Source organism: Bombyx mandarina, chromosome 10, assembly GCF_030267445.1.
Source record: "Bombyx mandarina strain Sakado chromosome 10, ASM3026744v2".
Lineage (NCBI taxonomy): Eukaryota > Metazoa > Arthropoda > Insecta > Lepidoptera > Bombycidae > Bombyx > Bombyx mandarina.
The window spans coordinates 4179730-4202573 of NC_143217.1; the positions used below are offsets into that span (position 1 = coordinate 4179730).

Here is a 22844-nt window from a genome sequence, read left to right on the forward strand (position 1 = left end):
AGTAGGACAAAAAAAGCCTTTATTACAATAGATTTGAGTCCATTAGTTATCTCTTTCTTGAATAAACGAATCATAGGATAATTAAAAAGAAGCTCGTATTAGTTGGGAAAGGAATATTAAAATCAGAGAGTATGAATGTATAGAATGCAAATTTTAGGGAAATATGAGTTAAGGAGCCAATGGCTTGAACACGTTAGAGGTTAGATATTTTAAATTGAATTTAAATAATAACTATGGCCAGCAAGAATGACGCAATCTAAGTCTTAGCAAATTGTCAATTAAATTATTAGACAATAGTTTACGCGATACAGTAGGTTGTAGTTTTTAATGTTAGTATTTGTAATTTTCCATTGCAGAAGATCGTCTTGTCTTTTATAAGATTTTTCTACATGTATGTTTCTCACTTCGATAAAGCGTCACGACATGAGAATACTCTCAGCGTGGCCGCCGGAAACTACATTGCCGATCCTGCGGACCAAATGGTAAACAGTCGACGTCGCCCAAGCACGTCATTTCGGATCCTCCCGATACACTAACGGTGCTTTTAGGTAGGTACCCCAAGTATAGTAACCGGCAAACATCTTGAGCAAATGACCTTGACTGCGCAGAACCGAATTTTAGATCACTTTGGTGGTGAGGGTGAGGCGCGACGGCAGGGGAAATCGTATCGAGCGCTTTATTGGTAGATCAGTCGAACCTTGCGTCCCGCACCGCGCCCTCATTCCGCTTGCTCCCAAAAGTACGCTTGCGTACAGTGGAAAGTTATTATATTATTAAAGTCTATCGTTATTAATCGTTAAGTTATTTGTTATAATTACTTGTGGACTTTTTTGCCATTGCTATTTGTTGAGTGTTTGTTGATTTTTTATAAAACATACACTATGCCGCGACAAACCGGTGTAGTATTCAAAAGAAAGGGTAGAAAAATGGTGTACGACGTATATTGCTTCATTATAAAACAGGGGAAGAATGATATGGAAAAATTAAAACAGACTTCGGAAGTAACAAAACCATCAGTGAGGACTGTTAGGTGCATTATTAAGGAAGCTAAAGGCTCTGGCTTGCTCGCCGTGTTTCGGACTCCGGGTAAGAAAAGATCAGGGAAGAAGAAAGTTACCGGAATGGATAGTTTCGTTCAGTCTGTAATAAAAAGATGTAATCATAATAACTACATAACAAGCAGCGAAACTCCGTACCGTAGAAAGGCTTCGAAAAATTTAAAGAAGATATAAATTTTAATGGCTCGGAATGAAGCTTACGACGTATTATGAAAGAGCTAGGCTTTAGATGGAAAAAAAGAACAGAAAATAATCGGAAGCTGGTAATTGAAAAAAGTAACATTCGATTACTACGAATCGAATATCTTCAAAAAATAATTAATTATAGACAAAAAAGAAGACCGAATCGACCGAGTTGTAAACTACACCGATGAGCCCTATGTCGACTAATCACGATGATAGCGACTCGGGTGATGAAAACAGTGATGATGATGATGGTCAAGATTATGATAACGAAAAAAAAAATACAAATACCAGCTTCGCTTCAACTGAACCAAGACCTGGCAACAGCTCTAGTTTTGACTTAATAGAAGGAATATCTATTTTACCCCAAGATTAAATTATTACAATTATTAACCTACATTTTTTGTTGATGTTGTAATAAATATATAAAAAAATACATATGTTGATTTTAATAATTTAATTGCATTATGACGCAGAGTAAATAATGTTTTTGCACGTGAGTGTACCATGCGCAAACTTACCCCCACTACGTCAACAAATGCTCAAGAAGTTTGCCGGCTATTATACCGGTCATCGTTCTCGCCGTCGCTTGCGACGAAGGGCTCGGCGAGTAAATTAACCCACAGACACAGCCCACTGAGTTTCTAGCCGTATATTCTCATTGGGTCGCGTTTCCGATCCGTTGGTAGATTCTGCGAAGCACGGCTCTTGCTAAGGTTCGTGTTAGCAACCGATGTTTGAGGGGCTCAAACCTGACGATTCAGGTTTGAGCCCCTCAAACCGTGAGCTCACCTACTAGTTAAGGTTACGCTGATATGGTCTCTCTAGACCAGGTATATAACTCTAGGTAGGAAAAAATAAAGTATGTTTTTTGCACACGTACACTACGAGTAGGTCATAATTTAATTCTTGCAGGTACTCTAGTCATAATTACACTATTAACATAGATAATACATTTAATATCTCTAAGCACTCGTAACGCCTGCCACAGTATTCTTGAACACACAACTACCTACCTACAAATCTTAAATATGCCTCGGCCTCAGCGTTGCTGGTATCTTAGTTTCTTTTGCGCTATGACCTGTGAAGTTAGGTGAATGTCTATGGCTATGACATTGACTCCGTAGAGAAAAAAAAGGGCGGGAACGTCAAACTAAATAGGCGCTTTTTTCAAGTTAATTTTAATTTATTTGGTTTTAGCCCTTTTTTACGACATTGTTTCCTAATTTTTCACTGTGTTTGAGTTTAAAATTATATTTCATAAGTGTGTTCCGTAATAATGGACGATGACGACGGGGGTGAGGGCTTCAGCTCCGCCCCTGTGTCCGCTCCCATAATAATGGGAAAAAGAAGAATGAAGTCATCTGAATACGACGAAAGCCGCAAAATAAAAATGACTTTCATTAAAAATAAGCGCGGTCTTTTTAAAGACCACCATGCTCTTTACGAAGACCTTACAAAAAAAGAATACCCAGTGCTTCTTCAATCAAGCATCTCACAACCAAATAACAGAGTCCCAATGGACCTGTTAAAAATAAATAAAGCATTAAAAAATATTCAAGGGGTCCAGTATGTCAAAGCTGCTGGGAACTTTTTTGCTAAAATTTACTTTGGCTGTGCTCGGGATGCCAACGCTTTTTTATTAAATGTAAGTTTTATGGAGTTAAACAATTGGACAGCAAAAATACCTTACGATAGCATTGAGAGTCAAGGAATTATTCGAGCTCCTGTGGAATTGAACGAAGAATCTCTTTTAGTAAATTTAAAAGCTTCATGCACAATACTCGGAGTAAAAAGATTTTTCAAAAAACAAGAGAATGGAAGTGACAAGCCACTGCAAACTGTGCTGGTTACATTTTTGGCGTCTAGCCATCCTGATCACGTCACATACGAGCATATTTGGATGCCTGTTTCGGATTATATTAGACCTGTGTTACAGTGCTTCAAATGCTACAAATTCGGACATGGAAGTGGTGCCTGTAAAGCCACTCAAGTTTGCTCTATTTGTTCAGGCAATCATTTTTATAAGGAGTGCAGCACTCCCAACATCTTCAAGTGCTCCAACTGCAGTGGGTCACATTCTGCAGTTTCTTACTCTTGCTCAGTAAAGGCAGCCAAGGTTGCTGAAGTAAAAAATAAGATCATCGGCAAGCAAACATCATATGCAGCCATACTAAAGACTCCTGTTATTAAGAACCCCGTGACCTCTTCTGACATACCTATATCTGCGAAGACCCCTCAAGGTAGGGCTTTAATTTCAGACATTATCAATTCAGAAATTGTCATCAGAACCATTACAAAAACTTTAATAGAATTGTTAAAGAAAAAGGATTCTAAATCCCCTTCTGGACCTATATCTACTCAATTAATTAAAGAAATGCTAGTAACAAATTTTACATCATAAATTATGGATAGTTCTACTCAATCTTATATGCATAATTCTGTTGGTCAGTTTAATATCATTCATTGGAACTCTAGAAGTTTATTTCCTAAATTAGATCAACTTAAAGATTTCCTCAGTAAACTGGACAAGTGTGTTGATATGATTTTATTCAATGAAACCTGGTTAACTTCACATAAAATCATCAAATTACCTGGATTTAATGTTATAAGAAGAGATTCCAACCAACCACATGGTGGGGTTGCTATTGCATTACGCTCTAAGTATAAATTTAAAATAATAGACACAATTTCTCAATATCATTTTCAAAATATTTTAATTACAGTTTACATTAATAATTTTTCTTTTGACATTCTATGTGTTTACATTCCTCCACCACCAAATGGTAAGTTCACTATTAATTTATTGAAAGATTCATGTTCTAAATTTGTTTCAAATAATTATTTAATAATTGGTGACTTCAATGCACATCATGCTTCCTGGAGTTCAAGAGTCAATGATAGAAGAGGTAAAGCCCTTCATGATTATGTGGAAAGTTCTGAGTTGGTTTGTTTAAATGATGACACAATCACGACCTTTGCTCCATTTGGTCAACAAGGTAATGTATTGGATCTAGTATTCGCATCCCCTGCTCTTAGCTCTAGTTGCACAGTTTCTGTCCTTGATGATTTGCTCAGTAGTAATCATTTCCCTCTATTTATTGAAGTCTTTAACGATGCTTTTATTTCTTCCTTTGGCCCGACCACCTTTTCAATAAATCAAGTTGATACACTAGATAATACCTCCTTAGCTAACATAAATTTTAATAAGATTGACTGGTCAAAATTTAATAAGTTATGTGAAAGTGAGTTTTCAAGTTTTAGCTTCGCTGATAACTCTCTTGAAAATTATAATAAGTTTTTGAGTATTTTACATGACATATTAATGACTTTTGACAAAAAGTGTTACTCGCACAAAAAACGGATTTATTCCAAAGCTGTTCCTTGGTGGAATGCTGATTGTGACCGCGTAGTTTTACAAGCCAAAGTTGCTTTATTATCGTACAAGCATTATCCAAATATGGAAAACTATATTATTTTTAAAAAGCTGGACGCTTTGAAGAAAAGAACTTTATATGAAATAAAACGTTCAAGCTGGATGAATCTTTGTTCATCATTCAATCGAATGACTTCGAGTAAAATTATTTGGGATCACATTCGTAGATTTAAGCACGCTAAACTCAATAATATTTCTACGTCTTCAAGTTTTTTTCAAAATTCCGCTAATGCATCTTTGTTTTTGGATTCGATAGCTGGTTCTGAGAATGAAATTTCCGAATCTAAGTTACAAGATTTTTTTAACAGCCACGGAAAACCGGAGGCTCAATGGCTGGTAGACCCATTCTCTATGGGCGAATTTGCGACTGCGTTAGAAAATAAAAAGGAAACCTCCCCTGGTCCTGATTTCATCCCTTATAAAGTAATCAAAAATCTTCCCCAGTATGCCAAGGAAATTTTATGTCAAATATTTAATGATCTTTGGCAAAACAACTGTATTCCTCCGATTTGGAAAACTCAACATGTAGTACCGATTTTAAAGCTTTACAAGGATCCCAACTGTATCAATTCTCACAGACCCATTTCTTTAACTTCTTGTTTTTCGAAAATTTTCGAAACTATGTTAAAAAACAGGTTAGAGTGGTTTACTGAAAATAACAACTTAATACCAAGTACTCAATACGGATTTCGTAAAGGTAAAAGTACAATAGATAACTTAAGCTGTTTGATTGGCGATATTAAAAATAACTTCCATAATAATCAATTTACATTAGCGGTATTTTTGGATATTAAAGGGGCTTTTGATAATATAGATCATTCCTACCTTATTGAAAGTCTACATTCTTTAGGCTTTCCAGGACATGTTCTGTTCTGGCTGTACAATTTCCTGAACAAGCGCTCTATGTTTTTGAAAATTAAATCTAGTTTATTTGGTCCTAAAATTTCTACAAAAGGTACTCCTCAAGGTTGCGTTTTATCACCTCTCATATTCATACTTAGTTTAGTATGTTTCATAAAGAAAATTCCAAATTCTGTTAAACATTTATTCTTTGCTGACGATCTTGTTCTCTATGTAAACTGTAATGATATTAAAAGTGGTGAATCGGTTATGAATAGTTGTTTGCGTAATATTTACGATTTACTTACAAATTCCCTAAAACTTGAGGTCAATATTTCCAAAAGTTCTGCAATTTTATTTTCCCAAAATGGATTGCATTACCCTAAAGTTTTATACAATTATGATATTATTCCTGCTCAATCTTTCGTAAAATATGTTGGTCTTTCTCTAGATTTTGATCTTTCGTGGAAAACTCATATTGATGTTATTTGTAAAAGAGCTGAATTAGGTTTGAATATATTAAAATCGCTAACTGGAATAAAATGGGGAGCTGATCCCAAAGTTTTAAAAACGATTTACATTGCAACAATCCGAAGCCATTTCGATTATGGCTGTATGTTCTTTTCGGACGCAAATTTTTCTATTCTTAAGAAATTAGATATTGTGCAAAATAGAGCATTACGAATAATTACTGGTGCTATGATGTCGTCTCCAATTAATTCCTTGGAAGTTGAGGCTGGTATTGTTCCTTTATTCATACGAAGAAGTTTTATATTAGATAATTATTGCCTTAAGCTTATTAGCCGTGATAATCAAGTAACTTACAGGTATTTGAAGTATGCAAATATTCCAAATTATAATTTAATTCCGCTTCCTAATTCTTCATCCATATCCAGTGCCTTAACGTACTTGAATTTTGAATTTCAGGATGTGGTATTTTGGTCTACTCTATTGCCTTGTTTCGAATATAACTTTTATGACATGTTGAGAGATGTGGCTGTTGATCTAATCAAGTTTAAATCTAAAAATGATTTTCTGGAGTTCCTTGAAGATAGGACTGATTTTGTTAAAGTGTATACAGATGGCTCTAAAACTAAAGATAGAACTAGTTTTGCATTTTTTGATTCGTCCATGAACATAGGATCAGTTTATAAATGTAGCAATTTTTTCTCTGTTTTTTCGGCTGAAGTACTAGGTATTATATATGCTTTAGAGCACATTCGAGTAAATTACTCTGCAGGGGACAAAATTCTAATTCTATCTGATTCAATGAGCGCCTTGCAAGCTCTTAAAAATAAATGTATTAGTGCATCTGTAAATTATTTAATTTATAAGTTAAGAAGTTGTTTGAGTTCTTTGTATTTCAGAAATATATTTATTGAATTTTGCTGGGTGCCAGGTCACTGTGGTATTGTGGGTAATGAATTTGTTGATAAATTAGCCAAATCTACAAAAGATATAAATATTTCCGATTTTAAAGTTCCGTACTCAGATTTAGTTTATTCAATTAAACAAAATATGATGAAACGTTGGTATAATTACTTGTCTAAGTCCAGAGAAACGAAAGGTAAATGGTTAGCTGAAATAGTCCCAGTACCTAGTACTAAATCTTGGTTTGATAGTTTTAGATTCTTCCCGGGAAGAGCCTTTATATCGATTATTTGTAGATTACGTATAGGCCACGGCCATTTTCCTGCGCATCTTTTTAGATTAAAGTTAAGTGAATCAACTGCATGTACTTATTGTAACTCTGGCATGTGTGATCTAGATCATATTTTTTTTAATTGTCCTGAATTCAATCAACAGAGATTATTGTTTAATGCATTATGTAAAGACACAGGCTTAAAATCTATTCCTAATTCCATTCAAGGTATTTTAAAGCTTCCACAACTATTCTCAATAGTGTATAATTTTGTACTTCACACTATAGAACGACTATGAATGTATCATAGGTCTCCTGCTTATGTGCAAGTTTAATTATTTTTTATAACGACTCATGTTCTTTTTTTGTTGTTTGTTGAAAGAAAACTTGTAATTTTTTATTTTTTTTTATAGTAAGTTCTTGCAATTCATTTTGTCATTAATTTGTTGTTTTCAATGATTTGTAATTGTTTCTTGGTTTGGTTTGTTTCTTTTATTTGTGTTTTTATTGTAAGTTCTAGTTCATGTACTATTTTTTTGTAAAATTAGTTTAAGCTGATGGCCGTGTTGCCAATGCTTTCAATAAATTAAAAAAAAAAAAAAATTGACTCCGTAGACTATCACAATGACAAGAATGGCTTTTGTTAGGTACTAGACTACAACACCTAGACTATAATTTATTATTTATTTCGAGGTTTGCAAAGTTGCCGATCTACAGATAAGATTTACCAAAAACAATAAAGGGTACCCTACATGATTAAGTACCCTGTTGACATTTGTATTTTACCATACCATTTAGGAGTACCAACATTATGGAAAAAACCGATAAACACAACAAACCCCGGAAATAGTGAAAACCCTAACTATGAAATGCGCTAATCACCTTTAAAGTGAAGTGGATCACAAAGTAGAACTCGTAATTTATGTAAATCTCCAAAATGTTCGCAAAGTTGTATGATTTATGATGGTGTTACTGTGGGAACGTTCATGAAATAAAGAGGTAGCGATATAATTAAAATACGGTTTTCTGAACATAGCAGATATTGTGTTCCACTTCCTAATAAACTTACTTTTTCATATTTTGAATCGCCCACTTCGGAACTTACTCTTATTGCACTCAACACCATTCTGAATCCCTTTTAGACAGAGTAATGTTTACACATCTCTTAGTGGTGTGTCACAGACCACTAATATTTTAATAAGATAAAGAATTACAAATTAAAAAAAAAGCAAAAGAGTTAATATTTCTAAACAAAATCTGTTCAGGATCAGATATGTAATAATGGTGGCTAAATAACCACTGAGTACCTGTGCTTTTACGGGAAGTCGAAAGAAAATAGCTTGAAATAATGTTTCCAGGCCTTCCCAAAAGCCCATTAAAGTGTCGGTAAATTACCTCAATTTTATTGAAAATGTGTTTCATTTAATCTCTTTATTATTATTTTTCATTATTCACAAAATGGACATGGCTTCAATCTTTTTGACTAAAATTTTTATTAGGTTACACTTCCTTTGCCTTTCCAATGGACTTTCATACAAAAGTAAACTATGTTTAGTGTCAACTGTCAAAAATCGCAACAAAGAAGCAATCAATCAAATGAATCAAATTAGAAAAATCCCGTTTTGATTCAGACTGCAAATACTTTTTGATGCAAAGCTGCAATGTGATGTTTTTATTCGTTAAAAGCAAATTATTCACTAATTAAATAATATTTCAAACATCTTATTTAAAAACACATCGTTTTTCTAAACATTACATGCTTTCTCCAAATAGTTATTTAGAAACATTAGATGGCGTTTCCTCAGCCTAATGCTCAAAGAGGTCAGCTTATGCTAATATTATCATAGCGTGTGAATTCTTTGTGTACTAATTGATAAATTAAAAAGTTGAAATAATATTAATTCATGTGTTTCTGGAATTGTTTCAGAGTTGACAAATAGGAAGATATTAGAGGATCTGCAGTTAAAGAAACAGATGCTTTTGAAGCAAGGCGCTGTTGCTCCGTTAACAGCAGCCCTGAGTCAGCCAAATCCTGTCAGTCAGCTTCCTATGTGTTCCATCCCACCAGTTTCGGCAACAGCTGTGAGTAAATTAAATCGCAACTATAAATAAATTTATAATTATTTTGTAGACCAAGAGTTATTTAGTGAAATAACAAGTGAGTGATATATAACCTTTGTTGAGTCTCTATATCAGGCAAAGATTAATAAGACACGTGTTCAGTTAAGTGATTAAAGTATATTGGGATTACAACCTAACATGCTATCGACAGCCCGACAATCCCGAGACTGGTGTAGCATCACTGCAATATAATTATTGCCAACACACACATATTATTAGTTGCTATAAGGACATTTGTGGTCCCTAAACCTTCATATTTTACCTTATTATAAAGCTGTCTGTTTGGTTGAACACGCTAATCTGCGGAACTACTGGTCTGATATTTAAAAATTATATTAGATAGCCCATTTATTGAGGAAGGCTATAGGCTATCTAGCTATCTAGCGGTAGGCAGCGGCTTGGCTCTGCCCTTGGCATTGCTGAAGTCCATGGGCTACCCATCTTGAGATATAAGTTCTAAGGTCTCAAGTATAGTTACAACGGCTGCCCTACCCTTCAAACCGAAACGCATTACTGCGTCACGGCAGAAATAGGCAGAGTGGTGGTACCTACCCGCGCGCACTCACAAGAGGTCCTACCACCAGTAGTAGAATTTAATTTCAAATTTAGGTTGTGGTTTTAATTTTAATTCTTCTTTCAGGGTTTTCCTCAACTTCCTGAAGCAAATGTGATAAATACTAGTCATAGAGCTGCACTCCAGCACGCCAACGCAACATCTTGTGGTTATTTTGTATCTCAGGATTCCTCATTTGGAAATCAAATTCTACCAGTTTTACCTCGTTTTGAGAACAAGTGATAATGACTGCATTAATGAAGCTGAAAACCTTGGAGGGCCACCTACAGGATCTAAAGGGTTTTAGTAAACCAAAAATTAAATTTGAGCAGTACGAGACACCCGCTCATATTGCTGCAATTGCTCTGTACACAATTCAAGTTAGTTTACATTTTACAATCAAACATTCACAAACTGATAATGCTTTTGTTTAACTAATCACTATTAAACCATATAACTTCTTTCAGACACAATTTGGAGATTTGGAAGATAAACTTATTTTAGATGCGGGTTGTGGCCCTGGAAATCTGAGTATTGGTGCAGTGTTGCTTGGTGCTGGGTTCGTGACATCTGTTGAAATAGATGCTGATGCACTGGAAGTCTTTCAAGAAAATATACAAGAAATGGAGATTGAAAACATTGATATTGTTCAATGTGATTTTCTTAGCGAGAGCTATTTTAGGTATGTATTTTCATTTAAGAAAACCTAAGAAGATAAATATTCGTTACCTTAATGAACATTAATACGTTAACACTAGAAGATATTAGGCTAAGCATAAATAAATTGAAGTCGATAGCAGAGTCACAGAGAGATGTGTAAAGACATTAAGCAAAAACTTCATTTGAAATTTATGTTGAAAGCAGTAGCTAATATCCAAGAAATATAATTGGGCATAAATAGAATTATAATGACACTTAAAGGCATAACAATTTGCAACGGTATCACTACTACTAACTAATTGAAAAAGAATATTAACTTACTAGTTATTCTAACTTACAATATAACAACTAGGCAGCTGATCGCTGATCAACAGCTGCCTTTGTTCATAATACTTATATATAAGCCTGTTTTTATTGATAACTAGTTTAATTTTTTTCAGATGGGAAAACATGTTTGATACAGTAATAATGAATCCACCATTTGGTACCAAGAATAATGCTGGTATTGATATAAAGTTCCTTCAAATGGGAATCCATTGTAGTTACGACACTATTTACTCACTACATAAATCTTCCACAAGGCTAGTGAATTTTATAAAGTTACTATTAAATACGCAGCTCATTTAAATATTTTGTTTTCTAATAAATAACTATAAAGGCTGATTTACTTTAGGAAAGTTACTCTCGTGCAAGTAAGCTTGGATTTTTTTTGTTATTCTCATTATTGAGTTTGTAGACGAGCATATAGCCCATCTTATAGTGAGTGGTCTGTTGCCTGCTGCTATCACAGTAGTCATCTGAGACGTGCGTACAATATGCAGCAGTGCACAGCGTGAATTCAATCCAAGTGCTTGTACCTAAAGAATTAATCATTTCAACAACAATGCAGCGAGAATTACAAGTACTTATGAACAAAAATTATATCTTGCGAATAGTGGTTTTTAACGGAATTTAAACCAACCTATGTCCTTTTACGTACATGCTACTGTCAACATATTATGTGGAAATTTCCATTATGATCACTTGAGTAGTTAAGACATGATAACCTTACCGCACCTAGATACTAAGGGTGGAAGGTGTGCTGGATACTTGCTACAAAGGCAATAAAAAAAAATAAAAAAAAGTGCAAACTCCAAAAACATATTCAAACGGTCTTGGGGAGTCAATGCCGTGACCCGACATGCTAATCCCGCTAGTTGGTTATTCTTGCAAAAGTAATCATCACCTCCATCGAATTCCTGTTTTTAACCAACTTCAAAAAAGTAGGAGGTTATCAATCCAACAGTTTTTTTATGTGTGTATGTTACCTCAGATTTTTTTGTATGTTTTTTTGTGTACACACTGCGTTGTTGTTGGTGTATCGATTTTGATGATTCCTTTTTTAGCGGGAACCATTTAGGGAAGTTTAAATGTCATCAAGATCTGATCAGTACTTTCCAGTTCTTAAAATAATTCGTATTTCATTGACTTAGACTATGTACATACGTTAATAATATTCTCATTATGTTTTGTCGGATCCGATTACTTTTTTGTTGAAAATTTCTCTTATAATTTTTAACTCAAATGCAAGTACATAATATATACCTATACTTAACAGAATAAAAAATACTTATTTTCTAATCACATGTTGATATATTATGCGTACAATTATTCTTATTGTTATATAATTCCAGGTCGCATATTGAGAAGAAAGTAAAAGAATGGAACATGAAAGGTGGCGTTGTTGCAGAATTACGGTACAACTTACCCGCTACATACAAATTTCACAAGAAACAATCTCTAGATATTGCAGTGGATTTATGGCGAATACAACATGTGCGCTCGTAACAAATACATATATATATATTTTTTATTGCCTTTGTAGGCAGACGAATATACGGTCCACCCGATGGTAAGTGGTTACCGTCGCTCATGGACATCAGCAATGGCAGGAGCAGAGAGCCAAGCCACTGCCTACCATATAGTGTACTCAAACGAGTACCAAACTATTTAATTGGTTTAATAATATTGTTGCATATAAAAAGAAATGTATTTTTTATTATAGAAGTCACAAGTCTGGTAGACTGTGATTTTACTTTATATTGTAAATAAAATCAGTTTTTTTGTCAGTTTAAATAATAAGTATAGTATCAAATTATTTTGTAGCTCTAAATGTGAAGATCGAGTTGTAGTCATAAATAAAACACTATTTTATTTAAGGCGGTGTCATTTATTGAAACCTTAAAATCAGTCTTAAAAATATAGTTAAGAGAAATGTAAATAAAACGCGATTCTGATGAAATACGCCATTTTGTTTTAGGCCTGATTCACATTAGGAGTTTCTCAGTAATGTTACGAGTTTTACAATATGAAAACAAGGTGACGAATCATGTCTTCTTGATTATGGCCTAATTAATGAGAGCTTTTGTTATATTGTGAATAGTTGAAGACCTTAGTAGCTCTCTCGTAACATTAATCCCGTTCGCATTACTTAGGGAAACTACTTCCGTAAATCAGTCGTAATATACTGGGTGTTAGGAGTCCGCTTCTGAAAACGAAGACACGATAGTACTAATGACACCTTTGATGATAGGACGCAAGAAAAATCAATCCTGATGTTTAAAAAAATCATATTTTTAAAATGTTTTATTAGTATTATTTATGCGCCATCATGTTAGTATAGCTAAATGAAATTAGTTTCATAAAAGAAACATTACTAAAAAAAAACCAGCAATGAAACACAAAATCAAAAACAGCTGATGCTCGGATCAACGAGCGCACGGGCGCGGCGCAGACACGCGCCATCGCGCTAATACTTATTTACAATATTTGTCTAAATAACTATCTTCAAAGGTGTCATTAGTGATGACATTACATTAGTGACACAGATAAGTGGAATTAAACAGACATGTACAGTCCGCGCGCGAGCTCCGAAGATTCGGGGGCTGAGGAAGCGGGCGGGCGTGCACCGCGCCCGACCGTCGCTTCATACCCCGCACTCTCCCAGTACTAGTGTCGACCCTAACGTTAGAGTACGCTTACAGACTCTTTGTCTTTAATTTTGCGATAGCAGTGCTACTTACGTGTGATTTCTAATATAAATAGTCTTACACTTTCTAAGTCTTTTTGTTTGCACAAATAGCTATTTAATTTGATGAAAAAGGAATGGCGAGCACTAGCATAATAAACATGTCAGCATTAGAGGAATATTACTGGCAAAAGGATGGCTTAATGGAGGATGTTGTCGAATCAGTTATTATTGAAGTACGTGAGGAGAGTGACATCAAGAGGAGAGTTAAATTCTTAAACTACTGATTAATCTGATTGCGAGATTAATTAATAAGATTTTACGTTCATTTTGTTCAATAAGTATCAGTTCATTAAATTAAATTCATACGTGATCAATTGTATTTTTTTTCAAGTACATAATACCCTCATAAAACTATTTTATAATTTACACTCGCACGGAGGCTTAAGATGTGTTAGTATCGATAGCGCAATATCGACTAATTACAACACTAGCTCATTACGTCAACATTCCTTAAAAATCCTCGGAGCTCACGCGCGGAATGTACATAAAACGTGTATCAATGAAAATTTCCACAAAGCATATAAATTGCAAATACACCATTGTACAAATTATTGTGCAGATGTATCAAGTTCTTTATAACAATTTGTAATAAAATTTGTCATTGTCGATACATGAGTACCTATCAAAAATAGGTAAATTAGCGCGATTTAAGTGATCACACGACTAATATTTTAACATATTTAAAGTATTTGTACAAGTAACCTAATAATAATAATAATAATGGCAGCAAGAAACAGCGCAAATTCAAAAGACGTGACTTGATGACGTCAAATTAACATTACACTATACCTATATATTTGCACATGTATTACCTGTCATCAAAGAGTTCGTTTGTCTTCGTTTTCGGAAGCGGTCTCCTAACATCCAGTATAAAATCATATTTGGAAAGCAATGAAATGAACGTTGGATCGATTTGTAGAGCGGGTACCGTTTCACTGGTCACCGAACTTGATGTTTTGCGCTAGCTTGATGGCTCCGGAGTAGTTGATGGTGACGGTCGCGCGGCGCATGTAGTTCTTCCAGCTGTCGGAGCCGCACTCCCGGCCGCCGCCCGTCGCCTTCTCGCCGCCGAACGCGCCGCCCACCTCCGCGCCGTTCGTCGGGATGTTCACGTTCACGATGCCGCAATCCGACCCGTGAGGACCGATCCACTGCAATTTTAAATCGATTATTTTCAAACCACATCGAGAGCCCCCTCGCATAGTAGAGCTATGTAAAGCGCACCTTGGTGCAGACTTATAACTTTATTCAGTAACTAGCTGACACGGCAGACTTCGTAGTGCCTCAATCGATTAATAAAAGACCTAAACTTTTGTTTAAAATAAACTTAAAACAAAAAATAGGAAGCCGTTCGACGGCGGACACATCAAAGGAAAAACAAAATTTCGGGCATTTTCATATTTAACTACCTTTTAAACCTTCTCTGGACTTCCACAAATAATTCAAGACCAAAATTAGCCAAATCGGTCCACCCGTTCTCGAGTGTTAGCGAGATTAACGAACAGCAATTCATTTTTACTTATATATATATATATAGATAGATAGCAGACGAATGAATCTAAGCATCGCGAAAACCGGTCATCGTTCTCGTCGAACCTGTCTCTATCGACGAAGGCCTCGGCGAGTAAATTAACCCACAGACACAGCCCACTGAGTTTCTCGCCGGATCTTCTCAGTGGGTCGCGTTTCCGATCCGGTGGTAGATTCTGCGAAGTACTGCTCTTGCTAGGTTTCGTGTTCGCAACAACGTGAGGTTTGAGCCCCGCGAGCTCACCTAGGTAGTAGTTCGGTGAATTTAAACAACCCTTCGAGGCTACTAGAATGTAAAGGAAAATAAAAAAAAATCGCGAAAAATCGTGCCAAGTTGGTTCTTACATGAAGTAAATATTATATAGGTACGATTACTTCAATAATATTAAGACTTCAACCTCTGCCTTTGTCTTAAGATTGGCGGCGGTATTCAGGTTGTTAAGTTTACAAGCTCTATTGGACAGTAGACACTCAGTGCAGAGCCTACTAAAGCAACAAGAAAGTGCGCAATATTTTCACTACAAAAGTGCTGTTTATTAGTAATTACCTATAAAATACTGGCAGTAGGACGTATTTTGGGTCCTGACCGTTGGGTACCACGGTACACGGTACAAGAGGCGTATTTCTGTCGCAGAGGATACCTTCTGATTTAAATGATGGGACAGTATCCATGCAATAAAATTAGAACTTGTCTCGATGGGGGACATGACTTAGTTTAATAAAAAATATCGTGTATATAAAAACCTTGAAAACATCCCCCAAGTTCTCCGTGAATAGACTGGAGGAGAGGCCTTGTTCGACCTCGTTGTTGTATTCGATCCCGGTCTCAAGATCTGGTATCTCGATGCAGTAGACAATGGGAGCGAAGCATTCCGTCTTCACAATGGGAGAGTCGTGTGGCAGACCTGTGATTATGGTCGGCTCTACGAAGTAACCTTCACGTTCTATTATCTACAAGTTAAATGACCTAGGCTTAGTTGGTATTGTTTTCATTTTTCGGAAATAATATAGGAAAGTCAGGGACAATAATGGTTTGATGGGATTAAATGCACTCATTTCTTCTTTTTTTGGACGCCGCGAGAAAAATACATATACCAAAAGAGACTACCAAATTTCAATTGAATAGGCTTCATCCAATGTGCGATAGAGAGATTAACATAAAACATTGGCTAGAGGATATTACATGTCAACAATCTACTGACGGAAGATGCGTGTATACGATTGAAGCATCTAGGCCAATATTCCTGCCACTATTACCTCTTTATTCACAGTAAAAATGTTTCTAGGTCAAAGGGTAGTATGACTCTTATTCTGAGTCAAATGACTAACCCCGTTTCATAAGGCGGTAATCAGCACTCACTCCTCGAGGGCATCAATAGGGTTCGGTAAGCCAAGTACTGACTTGTGAGCAACATCACACGATTTAAAAACGAAACATTTTAACTATCTTATATTACGTTGCCATATTGTTAGAAGTTTTGTAGTGACATTACGGTTTGAATATACCGAGTGTAAAGAAATCGAAATTCTTGGAAGGCTGGAAGACGCCATGGAATACGTTTATACATTCGATTGGATTGATACATAAATTACTTGGTACACTATGTACACAGGATGCGTCCACCATCTGTCTGCGCTTTAGATTTCGAATATAAATTAGAAATACTAGCCTACTAAAATGATACGTAGGTTTTACTTGACTTATTATTTACATATTCCCTTTTGGGGTTTAGAAAACCGCTAGCTTACACCCTCTAAATGAAATGTAAAGTCGGTTATGTAATACCGCGATTTCGTTTATCTGTTCTATGTCCTATAAGAGCTACAAGTAAAATACAACAGTTACTATGTATTAGATATTATTAACCTTCCCACCAAACTCGATTTTGCCTCCAAGTTTGACAGCTTCGGCCACGGTCTTCTTGTAAGCGTCAACGGCCGCGGGCGTGTGCAGTGGCCCTATCAGGGTCTCTTCTAGAAGCGGGTCGCCGATTCTGCTCACCACTCCTGCGTACGCTTTCTTCAGCCGGCTTACTACTTCGCTATACAACTGTACATTATAGTGTTTTAAGTATAGTTATAATGTTTTAAGTATAGTTAACTGGATGCCTGAAGACATTGTTTACAAGGTTCTGTTGTATATGTGTATTGTATGGATCTGCCTTTTAGTAAGCAGTTATTATACGTATGTACACAGGCCCTTTCTCCACTGAATTTGTTCCCTTCACCGATAGTTTTAAGATATCACAGTACATAGCGATAAGAACACGTATCTTTATCATTTTTATACTAATTTATCTCATCTTTAATACAATGAATGGTAACATAAACAAATGAGAACAGATTCTATATATACCAGGAGAATTCGTGAGCACGAGAGTTTGAAGGCTTCAGTACTCTAAAGACTTATTTTGTTGAGGGCTTTTAAGTATGCTTCAAAATCAGGCTAACAGATTCGAGACTATTAATACCATTATGATTTTTTTTATGAAATCGATTTCTAATTAAATGCATGAACCGTAATCTCTGTTGTCACGACATCCGTCGTTTTGTTTGTATATGAGTATTGACTAAAATATATTCTGAACCAAATATTCTGTATGATTCGGGATAAAATGTAAAGTTCGGGATTCGGGATGACCGACCGTCTAATGTAGTGGTAAGTGACATGGTCACTACACAAGGGGGTCGCGGGTTCGAATCCCGCCAAGGGAAGATATTTGTATAATAAACATAAAATGTCTTTTCCAGGGTTATGGATGTGTATTAATTGTATAAAATAGGTATATGTATGTGTATAATAAAAATCTTACATTTATTTCGGTTATCTGGTACCTGTAACACAGTTCTTTACGAACTTAGCACGGGACCAGTTAACGTGGCGTGATTGTTAGTAAAATATTTATTATTATTATTATATAGGTACCTTTTTGTGGATTAGAAGTCTTCTAGTAGTAGTACAACGCTGCCCAGCGGTGCCAGCGCAAGCGAAAAGTGCAGCGGATAAAAATAGCTCCAAGTTTGCGTCTTCGTTAACAATGATAGCGTTGTTTCCACCCAGCTCTAATAAATGACGCCCGAAACGTTTCTGAACTTCCACTCCGACCTAAATTTACGTAGGTACTGCTATTATTTAGTTACTGCGTTTGTTTTTTGTATTGGTGAACGAGGCGTTAGTCTCGCTGGCGTTGACATGTTATAATGAGAATTCTTAGTTGTATTAACACAGGACTGCTAGCGGTGGAATTAAGATACATCCCCGAATCCTGATCACGCAGGATTACTCCTGAGTAATTAGGTCTCCTTTGTGGCGTTCGGGAAGCTGTTATCAAATCCCACCCTTCCTAGCTGAGCCCTTGCTCGCTCACCTCTCCACCAGTAATCACTTAACCATAAAAATAAATAAATAGGATAGTGTTGCCTAACCGTGCGGACTTACAATACGCTCTACGAATAAATGTTTACTCAGCTTAGAGAATATACTATATGTGATACTTAGAGAAAGCTACTTCCCATTCTCCGGTGAAATTCTTTATCATCTTATACGACACCTACGGGAAGAGATAGCGGGGGTGGGGCATTTATGCCACTATCTGTCAATAATCAATAGAACTGAATATGAAATTATCATGGAAGATATTATTATGAACTGTGGCCTGTAGTAAAAGTCATTTTTAGATTATGTAAGCACGATAGCGACGCGATACCATTACGATAACGTATTTGTGCGGTAATGTAGATTTTAAGATCTAGAGCTGCAGTCGTAATGTTGTCTACATTTGTGAAATTGTACCTAAAATAGTTTGCGAGTTATAAATTAGGTACTATATCATATTATTTTTATACACTTTCATATTATTTTATTTTTATGTACTGAACTGTCTTTTGATAAATATAGTTCATGGGATGTTGGAAGTTGATTCATTTCATTTTGAACAAAACCTATCCAATCTATAAAATATTTTCTGCGACGAATACATATATGCTTAATACATGTTTGGATAAAAATTGTGAACAACTTTTATTATTTAACACACCCACGTGCAACCATTTACAAAGTATATAACACAGCTTACTTGATGGCCAACTGCGGTACTGCCCGTGAAGGAAACAAGTTTCATTCTTTCGTCTTTAACCAATTTCTCTCCGATACCCTTACCACCGACGCACAGTGATGCGATGGCACCAGGTATGTTGTTCTTCTGCAGCACACTTTCTACAATTTTAGTCACGGCCACGGCTACGAGCGGTGTTGTTTCTGATGGTTTCCAAACAGTTGCGTCACCACAAACCTATCGAAATTATTTTACCAAAACATTATTCTCATTGAAATGATCGCATTAAATTTAAAATGTGTAAAAATCTTCATTTTTTTTTTAACTTCGCTAAAAGGACCGAATTGCGAACAGTGTTACGATTATGTGATCGAGGACATACCTAATTTTTCCGCTTATACCTGGGTGTAAGGAGACTGTTCCCGAAATTGAAACGAAAACTACCCTATATTTGTCCCCAGCGAACCCAGCGAAAACACTGATTGTCGTTATGGTAAATGGAAAAATTCCGTGATTCTCGTTGAAATTTCGATAATTTCTTGCACTACTTGACTTTTATTTGTTTTACATTGCGTAACTACAATCCTTATTGCATTAGTAAAATAATCTGTTTTAGTACCATAGCGATAGCGCTATTCCATCCAAAAACAGCCACGGGAAAGTTGAAGGCTGTTATGATGCCAACAACACCAAGCGGGTTCCATTTTTCGATCAGGACGTGTCCGGGACGCTCTGACGGGAACACAGTACCGGGGAGTGTGCGGGACAGACCCAAAGCTAAGTCACACACGTGAATATACTCGATCACTTCGCCGATAGCTTCTGGCAGGATTTTACCTTGAAGAGAGTTTATTAAATGATAAACTTAAGAAATGAATTAACAAAATAATAAACGGTCTCAGAAATCACGGCTTCAAGGTATGGGTATAATTTTTTACAGCAACTGACCCATTTCTAATGACACGAGCTTTCCAAGTGACTGAAGGTTTTCCCTTAGGGCATCTCCGATTTGTCTAACGACCTCGCCTCTTGCAGGCGCGGGCAGTTCCGCCCACGCATGCCACGCTTCCTGTGCCGCACTGGCGCACGCCTCATAATCGGCTGCGCTGCCCGCTTGCACTTCTGCTATCACTTTGCCATTTGCCGGACTATAGGACTTAATTACCTGAGAGGTAAAAAAATTTTTTTTTTGTTTAATTAGTTTATTTAGTTTAATTACTAAATAGCTTATTTAGTTTAATTACTATTTAATTACTATTTAGTTTATTTAGTTTAATTACTAAATAGCATTTTTTATTGTCACTCTATACTGAAGCCTTAGAACTTATATCTCAAGGTGTGTGGCGCATTTACGTTGTAGATGTCTATGGGCTCCAGTAACCGCTTAACACCAGGTGGGCTGTGAGCTCGTCCACACATGTAAGCAATAAAAAAAAAAAAAAATACTATCGGCGTTTCGAATACTTGACCACGAAAACCCTAAAAGTAGATTAAATTAAATGCAATGTAATTACAACGTACCTGCCTTTATTTTATTTACAAACATCTCAAAATAAATTTGTTAGTTAAAGAGATAAAAACATATAGGTATTTGTTTAACTGAATTACTGTTATTTGTCATTACACGTACTACGAATGCTACACTCTGTGTGAAACAGAACAGTGAAAAAACTTATTAAATGTGGTTGGTCAGTCTACAATCTGTCTAATTTTTTTTTATTGCTTAGATGGGTGGACGAGCTCACAGCACACCTGGTGTTTAGTGTAAGTACCTAAAAGCACCGTTAGTGGATCGGGAGGATCCGAAATGACGTGTTTTGGGCGACGTCGACTGTTTACCATTTGGTCCGCAGGATCGGTTATGTAGTTTCCGGCGGCCACGATGAGAGGATTCTTATGTCATGCTGCTCATTACCGATGCCGACTACACTTGCATTTTAACATTTCCGCCCACCTATAGGTATCTAAATAAAGTCAAAGATCCAACTCTGTATGGTGCAACTGGTGCGGTTTCAACCAATCACGTATTACAATTGATCGACTGATAACGTGATATAAAATATTTCATCAGCTCTATTTAGTACATTAACTAATTACTAAATTATTTAAAATTTAAAACGAGTAAGTGGGTAACTTTCTCGTATGTAATAGAGAGTATAACTCTATGTTTATGTACTTTGTATGATAATTGGCGCCAAAAACGTCTGTTCAACATACCTCGCCGTTTGCTTTCCATTTTCCGTTGAAAACTCCAACATTGTTTTCTTTTAAACCTAAATCCTTCAAAAACGAGTACTTCGGGTCCTCTATGAGGAAAGCTGTTGATGCGTTGCGAGCCATTGGTACTCTAATATAGCGAAGCGATAACACAGCTCTACACAACAAACTCATCGGTGCATTTAAAGCTAAGGTCTACAATAAAATACTGTCGTGCGAAGCAAACATACAGTTTTATCTTATTTGTGAACAATTAAACGTGGTACTCGCGTCTTATCTTAACGATAAGTAGCTAAAGTTGGTTGCTGGGTCAGGACGGTGATAGCATACCGATTTGTATATGGTTTAATATTATTATTTAATAAGTTATACATATTACTATTTAATTTCTTCGATTAATTAAAAATCTGTTTTTTTTTTTCAATAATCTTGCTAAGGTTTTTAATACTGCTGTATATTTATTGTTTTATTTTAGCATAGAATTTTCAATATATTCACAATCATAATGTTGATTACTTTATAGTCTAAAAGCTAGCGATCGTCGGACCTCCCTCATTTTATAAAAGCGGAGCTCTTAGCACAATGCGCTTGGACGAACCAATTTTTTTTTTTATTGCTTCAATTGGTGGACGAGCTCACAGCCCACCTGGTGTTAAGTGGATACTGGAGCCCATAGACATCTACAACGTAAATGCGCCACCCACCTTGAGATATAAGTTCTAAGGTCTCAAGTATAGTCACAGCGGCTGTTCCACCCTTCAAACCGAAACGCATTACTGCTTCACGGCAGAAATAGGCAGGGTGGTGGTACCCATCCGCGCGGACTCACAAGAGGTCCTACCACCAGTAAACTCACAAGAGGTCCTGGTCCAAGTATGGTGGTGTCTCAAAATTACTTTTCATGGGTTTGTGCTGTTCAATTTTTTTTTATGTGATAAGGATTATTGGTGTCCTGGAAGCTTTTCAACTTTCACCAGGGCAGGCGGGTGACCTGCTGAGAAGATCCGGCGAGCAACTCAGCGGGCTGATGCATGGGTTACGTTGCACGTCAAACTCTTTGTCGAGTTCGACGAGTACGGTTACCGAGGCCCCTAAGCCTTCTCCTAGTGTTAGAGCTAAAGGCGTCTAATGCAAGAGTTAATGGATCTGATGGATCCGTAAGGACGTGTCTAGGGCGACAACGGTGACTGGCTTCTGCGTGATCAGGATTCAGGGAACAGGTACCTAGTCAGCGGCGGCAACAATAAGGCTATTATCATGACGCATAGCCTTATCGAAGTAACGTTCCGACGCGGACTTCATGTGTCTGCGGATCGATTCGACGCCCAGGTCGTCATGTAGGTCGACGTTCCTCACGAACCTAGGAGCTTCGACGGCTAAGCTGCAAAAGCGGAATTGGAGGATGTCTATGTGTGCGTGGGGACCGCGTCAGCGAACACTACACTCGTGTAAGTCATGACGGGCCTTATGCAAGTTTTG

At 36.4% G+C, this 22844-nt stretch overlaps 4 protein-coding genes across 4 annotated transcripts; 3 read left to right on the plus strand and 1 right to left on the minus strand.

Moving 5' to 3' along the window:
• Positions 1–2372: 2372 nt before the first annotated feature.
• On the plus strand, positions 2373–3645 carry LOC149502144 (uncharacterized). The gene has a single exon (XM_089730486.1). It carries the CDS (start codon positions 2521–2523, stop codon positions 3643–3645), a length of 1125 nt encoding a protein of 374 aa, XP_089586612.1. The 5' UTR covers positions 2373–2520.
• A 5072-nt stretch (positions 3646–8717) lies between these two features.
• LOC149502145 (SOSS complex subunit C homolog B-like) lies at positions 8718–10076 on the plus strand. Its single transcript, XM_089730205.1, has 3 exons — positions 8718–8980; positions 9087–9241; positions 9921–10076. Exons 1-3 carry the CDS (start codon positions 8950–8952, stop codon positions 10074–10076), a joined length of 342 nt encoding a protein of 113 aa, XP_089586331.1. The 5' UTR covers positions 8718–8949.
• A 1-nt stretch (position 10077) lies between these two features.
• On the plus strand, positions 10078–12691 carry Mettl5 (Methyltransferase like 5). Its single transcript, XM_089730204.1, has 4 exons — positions 10078–10213; positions 10301–10515; positions 10934–11074; positions 12167–12691. The coding sequence occupies exons 1-4, from the start codon at positions 10079–10081 to the stop codon at positions 12318–12320; spliced, it is 645 nt and encodes a 214-aa protein (XP_089586330.1). The 5' UTR covers position 10078; the 3' UTR covers positions 12321–12691.
• Positions 12682–21977, minus strand: Aldh7A1 (aldehyde dehydrogenase 7 family member A1). The gene is made up of 8 exons (XM_089730203.1): positions 21366–21977; positions 20097–20313; positions 19768–19985; positions 19170–19385; positions 18020–18199; positions 16961–17143; positions 15838–16044; positions 12682–14714 (listed from the first exon to the last, which is right to left on the minus strand). The coding sequence occupies exons 1-8, from the start codon at positions 21537–21539 to the stop codon at positions 14496–14498; spliced, it is 1614 nt and encodes a 537-aa protein (XP_089586329.1). The 5' UTR covers positions 21540–21977; the 3' UTR covers positions 12682–14495.
• Between the last annotated feature and the right edge of the window lie 867 nt (positions 21978–22844).

What these genes read in the sequence shown, in the direction of transcription:
- LOC149502145 (XM_089730205.1), top strand. Translation starts at nt 8,950, where the DNA reads ATGGCGTTTCCTCAGCCTAATGCTCAAAGAG. An exon ending in TCAGCCTAATGCTCAAAGAG is followed by an intron (nt 8,981 to 9,086) that starts GTCAGCTTATGC and finishes GAATTGTTTCAG; the next exon opens with AGTTGACAAATAGGAAGATA. An exon ending in CACCAGTTTCGGCAACAGCT is followed by an intron (nt 9,242 to 9,920) that starts GTGAGTAAATTA and finishes TTCTTCTTTCAG; the next exon opens with GGTTTTCCTCAACTTCCTGA.
- Aldh7A1 (XM_089730203.1), bottom strand. Translation starts at nt 21,539, where the DNA reads ATGAGTTTGTTGTGTAGAGCTGTGTTATCGCTTCGCTATATTAGAGTA. An exon ending in GTACCGCAGTTGGCCATCAA is followed by an intron (nt 18,200 to 19,169) that starts GTAAGCTGTGTT and finishes ACGTAAATTTAG; the next exon opens with GTCGGAGTGGAAGTTCAGAA. An exon ending in AAATCGAGTTTGGTGGGAAG is followed by an intron (nt 16,045 to 16,960) that starts GTTAATAATATC and finishes TTTAACTTGTAG; the next exon opens with ATAATAGAACGTGAAGGTTA.
- Mettl5 (XM_089730204.1), top strand. Translation starts at nt 10,079, where the DNA reads ATGACTGCATTAATGAAGCTGAAAACCTTGGAGGGCCACCTACAGGAT. An exon ending in TTGCTCTGTACACAATTCAA is followed by an intron (nt 10,214 to 10,300) that starts GTTAGTTTACAT and finishes AACTTCTTTCAG; the next exon opens with ACACAATTTGGAGATTTGGA. An exon ending in CTACATAAATCTTCCACAAG is followed by an intron (nt 11,075 to 12,166) that starts GCTAGTGAATTT and finishes ATATAATTCCAG; the next exon opens with GTCGCATATTGAGAAGAAAG.
- LOC149502144 (XM_089730486.1), top strand. Translation starts at nt 2,521, where the DNA reads ATGGACGATGACGACGGGGGTGAGGGCTTCAGCTCCGCCCCTGTGTCC.